Raw genomic sequence first — 8,023 nt, forward strand, 5'->3', positions numbered from 1 at the left:
TTGCCATAACTTTTGAACGATAAGTTTGCGGGAATTTTTTTAAACAGTTTTGAATTCAGCATAAAAAACCACGTATTAAAAAAAAAAAAAAAAATTGAAAAAAAAAGGGTGTCCGGTAAAGTAGATTTATACCGAAAACACATATTAAGTCCTATGTAGTTATAAAAGCAAGAGGCCTAGTGAGCTATCTCAATCTCAAAATAAACCTGCGATATGTTATAAATTTACAATTCATAATATATGGAAACTTTGTTAAAATGTTGGGACGTTGTTGTAATCGGTACATTAATCTCTTATAAGTTTATAACATGCCGAATGTCAACCTTTTTCGTTCAGTCATAAGCGTGACCACAGGGGGGGAGGGGCGTGGACAACCCTGCGAGACGTACCGAAATTTGTATGTATAGTATAATTCATGATCACGATTTTTGATTTTTTAAATCAAAACATTAAATAGGTAGGTGAAAAACAACATTGATACTCAATGATGATAAATAATAATAAATAAAATGTATAACATATTACCATTACAGATTTCGAAAAAGTATTTAATTAAAATTTAAAACTGTGTTGACAATTAAAATATTTCTTGTTTTTAAAAAATATGTATCTGTTTTTTATCATAATATCATATGAATGAATTATGCCTTAAATGGTGGGTGATTATGAGTAGGTAAATTAAAGTATGTAACATTTTAGTTGTTTCTTCCATCGGAGTTCAGGTTTCTTAATCTTTATAGTTTACCGACTTAGCCCACCATGCTACAAATTTAATGTCTTCGCGCTCCTATGCGTTCAGTATTTTTCTAATATTTTCCGCAGCAACATAGATAATACAATTTTATGTCCCACCACCACATAATGGTCACAGTTTTCTGAGCAGTAAAGGCAATATTGTTGAACGAGTTTATGGAACCTGGAAATACCAGTACTGCTTACTGATATAATAGGTAACCGGGTTATACCAGATATTATGTATCAGTCTCAATATCACTTATTATGTGGAAACAAGTACGCCTATACATAAATATTTTCAAATAAATTATTTGTACAGATTTATTCCTGGTTACAAAAAATTACCGTGGTCAGAGATTACTTATGGTTACTTATGGACTCACGATTTATTTTTCGACAAGACAGTTAAACGATATAGGTAATGTAGTATGTAGGTACCAATACTAAGTAGTAAGTAATCTTAGTACCTTAGCCCTACTAAAGTATATGATATATCTACGACTTGTATTCTGTGTATAAGTGATGTGAAGTCAATTTAAGTTGCAAGTATACTACTTAATACTTATATAATTATGTAGCTCAATATATCTTCTTATGTGGAAACAAGTAAACATACATACTTTAAAATAGGTAATATAAACTCCTATTGTTGGCTAAAGTGCACTTTACCAACCCCCTCACGATTTAAAATTTTTTTTTTTCAAAAAACTTGTTTTTTTATGCTTAAAACAATGGTGTAATTTTTTTTTCCAGAAACTATTATTTTAGAAGTTATAGCCTTCCAAAGTTTACGATTTTACGTTTATGCGCATGCGCGCAACGCTACTTGACCGCCACGCGCAGCGCCTATAACAAATTTTAATTTTTTTTACGTATAATTGTTTAATTCCGAGGCCTACCCAAGGTGGTTTTGCACAGCAAATCGGGGGATATTTTCGTTTTTAACTGTCTGAGCGAACGTAGCGAGCGAGTGACCCCGCTTGGTGACTTGGTGCAACAAAAATGCAATTTTCTTAACCCTATGACCCACTTGAGGAGGTGTTGCATAGCAAATCGGGGATAAATTATTATTACACCATAGTTTTAAACAGGTTAGAATATGTAAGTACAAAAAATAACAAAAATGGTCTTCCGCGCGACATTATAGTAGTGTTGCGCGCATGCTAATAAACGTAAAATCGCAAACTTTGAAAGGCTATAACTTCTAAAATAATAGTTTCCGGGAAAAAAAATTTACAATATTATTTTGAACATACAAAACCAAGTCTTTTAAAAAAAAAAATTTGAAAATCGTGGGAGTTTGGTAAAGTGCATTTGTTCCCTATTGTTTTCCAACATTAATGCCTAGGTAGTCATTAAAAAAGTCCTCCTAATATTTGTTTTTTTTTTTAATAAAAATAAATATGCCATAAATGTAATACCATTGATTATACATAGTATATTATACTATATATAATCAATGGTAATACGTCTATTATTGAAGAATTGAACCTAGATATGCCAAGGACGCAACTTGGGGAATCAATAACTTTGTGAAATTACAAAATGCATTTTTGTGTCCACAATATTGTGATTAATTAATGTGAACAGAAAAAAGGATAATAATTTCAACGCTGTTGTTGCTGTGTTATAGAATTTATTATGCTGTTTGCTTATTGTAATGTAGGAAATCTAAAAGGGAATCTTGTATTACATTTTCAAAGCTTATAGTTATAAATAGAACATTTTTTATACAATTTTAACTAGAAATAATTTGGAAATTTTCGTGATTTTGATGAATTTTGTCAACATTTTAACTTCAGACGCCCATAAAAAATTATTATGGATTTATGCTCAACTTTTTTTTAATTTCTCCTAACAACAACTTATAATGAACGTTCTAATGAATTTTCATGATATTTGACGAACCAAATAAGATTTATATCGTCAATACTTTAAAAAAAACCTAATTAAATATATCAAAAATAGTCGCAATATTACGAAAATGTTATGGTGCATAGAAATTATTAATAATATATAGATTCAGTGAAAATTTCAATTATATTTGTGTTTTATTTAGAGTTACAATAAAAAACAAAATCAATTCTATCAAAAACTGGTTTTACGTAAAAATTTAAGTTTTTCCTTAACTTTTTGTTTGTTTTTCCTTACGCTTTTGAAAATTATTGGGCATTTTTTACTTTTGACCCCACAAAGTACAAACTAGATTCACTTTCCTACTAGAAAATATGCTGTTGAAGAATATTGAAACATTTTTACTAATGCAAAAAGTAATGAAGGACATAATGAATAAAAATAAATCATCATTGTAAAATCAATGTAATTAAAAGATGGCAAGTGGGTGTCGCTCTGCTGTACAGTAGGTTACAAGTGGGCCACTGTAATGGATGGTGTTAAATTTGAATTCAATGATATAATATCATTATATAAGAAAAATGATTCAAAATCTTCAACTTCAAAACATTGTTCGTCAATATCTTGAATCAATATTTACAAGAAAACCAAAATCTTAATTCCGACAAAATATTGAGTATTTAATAGTATAATAGCAAAATCTTTAACACCATAATCATTAATCTTATGAAGATTCTATATTTCTATGGGCAACAAAGTGCATGGGATCATTTTTTTTATAGTAAGTAGTATTGTATATATTCAACAATTGTCTATAGTAAATATTATTGTACATTGTATATTGTTCTATGCTATAGTAAAACCATAAAACAATAATTATACTCATATATTGTAAAGGAAATTTATGGCTATTTACAAAATTAAGAATATTTTAGTATTCATGGTTGCAACAATAATATACAAAAATGGTATTCTTATAAGTTATAACCATTTATAATAGGCCAATGGTTATACACGAAAGATAGGAAACGCTCAGTCCATTTATAATAGATCAATGGTTATAAATTATAACTTATAATATTAAAACTATAGTCTATAATATTGTACTACCTATTTTTTTTTTGGAACAAGTGTCTCTTAGAAAAATGGATTTTTGGAACAAAATGTGATACCACTGAATACTCCGTAGTTCGTCCTTATCAATGTCTAACGTTGGCGACTTGGCGTTCGGCGATAATTTTTTTTTTCTCATTCTTTTCCTACTCGAAACTTGTAACGTGTTAACGTGTTGAGTTTCGATTTTCAAAAAATTCATAAACTCCGAAATAATTAGTACTTCGGACAGACGTAATACGTTAGGAAACACTTAAAAACACACGATGGCTGTCATAGATTTTCAAACTGCGCCAGGTGTGGAGTTCCTCGAAAACCACTTGAGCAAGAGAAGTTACATTGTCGGGTAAGCGACTAACCTAAAAACCATATGTACTTACCCGGTGTACCTACTGTTAAACGTACTTATATTGTTCTTGACTATACACGTTTCAGATACGAACCGTCCACGGCCGACGTTGACACTTATGCCGCTGTTAAAGCGCCCCAGGCTAACACTCCTAATTTGCTCAGGTGGTACAACCACATCAAGTCATTCACTGACAAAGAGCGCACCCAGTTCCCAAAAAAGAAATCGGAATTTTCATCGGCTCCGGCAAATGCACCAAAGCCTGCAGATGACGATGATGATGTAGATCTGTTCGGTTCCGACGATGAAGATGTACGTCTATTGCATTTTTTTTATAAAATATAAATATATCTGACATTTTACCTATTGCTTTACTGACATTTTGAATGCAATAGTCTAATTTTATTGTGTACATCTGATACTTCTGCTCAAATTTTAAAAACATTAGTGTTGCAATGCACACATTATTTCTGTTATAGTACTGTTCTTGTTTAATTACATTTTAGTATTATTCCATAGTTTTTCTTCAATTTTAGTTTTTGAAATTGCTTTCACTAGGAATTTGTTTATGATAATAATATAACTTATTTCAAATGATTATTTATTGTGTTTTCCAGGATGAAGAAAAAGAACGTATCAAACAAGAAAGAGTAAAGGCTTACGCTGAGAAGAAAGCCACCAAAAAAGTAATTATCGCCAAGAGTAGCATTGTACTTGATGTGAAACCCTGGGATGATGAAACCGATATGAAACAATTAGAAACACAAGTCCGAACCATTGCCATGGATGGTTTAGTGTGGGGAGCTTGTAAGTATATAACTAAACTACTAAACATAATTTCTGGAATTAATATTTATTTGTTATTGTTATATTACAGCGAAATTAGTCGAGATTGCTTTTGGTATCAAGAAACTCCAAATTATGTGTGTTGTAGAAGACGATAAAGTATCTGTCGATGCTCTTACCGAGACCATTCAAGAGTTTGAAGATTTTGTTCAATCCGTGGATATTGCTGCATTCAACAAAATTTAAGATCTTTTTAATTCTTAGATATTTGTCAATTTACTTCATAAACATGAAAATATAAAGCCAATTAATTTTTAACTTATGGGTGTTATATTTTTATTTTATTTGTCATTCAATAATCATAATTTATATTTGCAATAAAATAATTATAATTTTATTGTGCTATTGTTATTAACAGTGTAATAACAAATGTGTTATTAAATAAATATCTATCAGATAGAAATCAAAATGCTTAGTTCCAATCATTAACCAAGTGCTTATATAGACCTTTGGACTAAGAGTATTATACTCATAGTTCATAGTTCTTATCAAAAAATTTAAAAGTTTTCTTTTGTATAAAATATAAATGCAATTAAAATGGAAAAATAATAGCACTAACGTTATGATAAAAGTCCATAATATAAGGCCTTCTTCTCATACAATTAATGCATGCGTTCAAATAATATAGTATTGCAAGGTGAATCTACGGTTGGATTAAATTAATATTTTTTCAAGAACATAATATAATTTGATACAGTTTTTGTTGCTTTTTATTATTAGGTGATGTATATTTAACTTATTAAAATCAAAAAAGTCTTGTATAATCTGTGTTATTAATTATTATGTTGCTTAAAATTCATTCTAAAATTCCTTAAAATTGTACTAATACAGTTGAACTTGGTTAACTCGAAATTGAAGGGACCGGGAAAAAAGTTCGAGTTATCCAAATTAACTACCCAAGGATATTTATAACAATATTGCAACATGATTTGCGCTAAATATTTCTATCGTTATAAAATGTAAATAAATATAGGTAGGTACCTAATCATTTATCATCTAATAATATAATACATAATCAGCACTTACATAGTTATATAGTCCCTATGGTATATTATAAAATATAACTTTTAATGTATCATACATATTTTATAGGTTTATAATAAATACAAACTACCTATGTTATTTTGAATTAAAATCAATGCATAACAATAAATTAATAAACTTTATAAGTTATAACCAGGGCTGTGAATTTAGTGCACTAAAAAACCTTAAAAAAATGCAATAAAATACACACTTAAAATGGTTTTTAATTTAATTTTTATATTTATGATATTATAGGATATTATACATTAGTGATTAGTACATTACATTTTACATGCATAAAAATGTGTTTATTTAATAAAAAAAAAAATAATAAAAATATTGATTGAATTTGAATTTTGTGCTATTCACTTCAAAAATTTTTAAATTTTTTTTTTTTAATGTATTTACTATTTTGTTAAAATAAGAAAACAAACTTAAATTTATTTATTTGTGGCCTGTGGGACCTTATTCATCTTTAGTCTTTACTATTGCATTGGACAAAAAAAAACAAAAAAATGTTATTCAAACTTCAAACATGTCAACTGACGGAATTTGATTAAAAATATCGGAAAATGAAAAGGAAAATATAGTTAATAAATGCAAAAAAAAACCTAAAAAATTTAAAGCGTCAAAAAATGTAAAATAAAAGTTTCATAAATGGATTCGTAGTTAAATAATTCAAATTAAGTACTTACAAAGCTAAGTTTCACAATCACCAAAAAAAAAAAAATGCACTATCCTACAAATTCACAGCCCTAGTTATAACTAATAAGTATAGTCATATAAACGTAGCCACGTCTAAAGTAAATATCAGTAAATTATATTCAATAATTATATTCAATAATTTACTATAATTGATTGTTGATACTTACCTATTTTTACATGGAAAACTATACACATTTACGCTTTTGACTTTTTAGTCGATCGTAGAGTAGGTACTTTTGAGCAAAAATATTGTAAGCTGGTAAAAAGTAAATAGAAAAACATTTTTTTCAAAATATTAAAATGCAATTAATGCAAGTAATGTAAAATTAAATTATTGATTGTAAGTTACGTAATGTCTTTTAAATATTTTAAATTATTTAGCAGTGGCCAATGGCCATTAGGATAGATTTACTAATTTGACACTTTAAAAGTCGTATACTGACCACAGCAGAATTCAAATGTACGAGTATTAATGTAAATTCGGAATTCCAATACAATAAAATTAAAATATCCATATAGAAAAGTCTTAGAGAAAAAAAGCAATTAATGTATGTACAATTTAAATAATTTAAATCTAGTGAACAATTTAAGTCTACTAAGTACTCAGAGCTAACCGATTTCACTTTGATAAATAATGTACTTATAAGAAAAGTAGGTATATTATTCAGACAGCAAAATTTAAAAAGGTGGGTAAGTGGATGTCGCTCTACTGTGCAGTAGGTTACAAGTGGGTCACTGTATAATGGGTGGTAATAAATTTGAATTCAATGCGATATAATACACAGAATAAGTTAATAGTTATTCTGTGTATAATATCAGTATATCACTGTATAAGAAAAACGATATTATATATTTACGATACCATATTATATAATTATCTATGGTATTAAAAAAAAAATTGACCTATAATAGGTAGCTACCTATAACAAATTTCAAATTTATCAATTATCATATAACAATATCCATTAGGTACTTATAACGCGTTATACATCAACAACAAACCGTGGTACTATCATAGATAATATATAATAGTATACTTTAGAAGTTTCAAGAACCCACGAATAATATTATACAATCACAACAAAATAACTAAAATAGTTATTCTAGGTTTTTTCATGACAAAATATAAATACAACCAGGGGCGGACTGGGAGGTAAACAGCCCAGTATTCTATACAACTAAACGGCCCAAACCCCTTTATAACAGCTTCTTTATGAATACCTACTTTTTCGGGTATAAATTATAAATAGACAATAGGTTATAAATTATAATATGATACACTTTATAAGAATCATAAATGTATATAATCCTTTTGATATTTTTGATGTTTGTTTACATTGTTTTTATCATTTATTTTATTGTCGCAATTCATACTTTTATTAAACCAAAATCATCTTT

At 28.1% G+C, this 8,023-nt stretch overlaps 1 protein-coding gene across 1 annotated transcript; it reads left to right on the plus strand.

Annotated features, from left to right (window-relative positions):
* Window positions 1-3,842: 3,842 nt before the first annotated feature.
* Window positions 3,843-5,306, plus strand: LOC100169246 (elongation factor 1-beta). Its single transcript, NM_001162346.2, is given in 4 exon segments — window positions 3,843-4,048; window positions 4,138-4,363; window positions 4,669-4,858; window positions 4,929-5,306. Coding segments are annotated over 4 exon segments (651 nt in total). The 5' UTR covers window positions 3,843-3,968; the 3' UTR covers window positions 5,084-5,306.
* Window positions 5,307-8,023: the final 2,717 nt, after the last annotated feature.

The sequence above is a fragment of the Acyrthosiphon pisum genome, chromosome A2, assembly GCF_005508785.2.
Source record: "Acyrthosiphon pisum isolate AL4f chromosome A2, pea_aphid_22Mar2018_4r6ur, whole genome shotgun sequence".
Lineage (NCBI taxonomy): Eukaryota > Metazoa > Arthropoda > Insecta > Hemiptera > Aphididae > Acyrthosiphon > Acyrthosiphon pisum.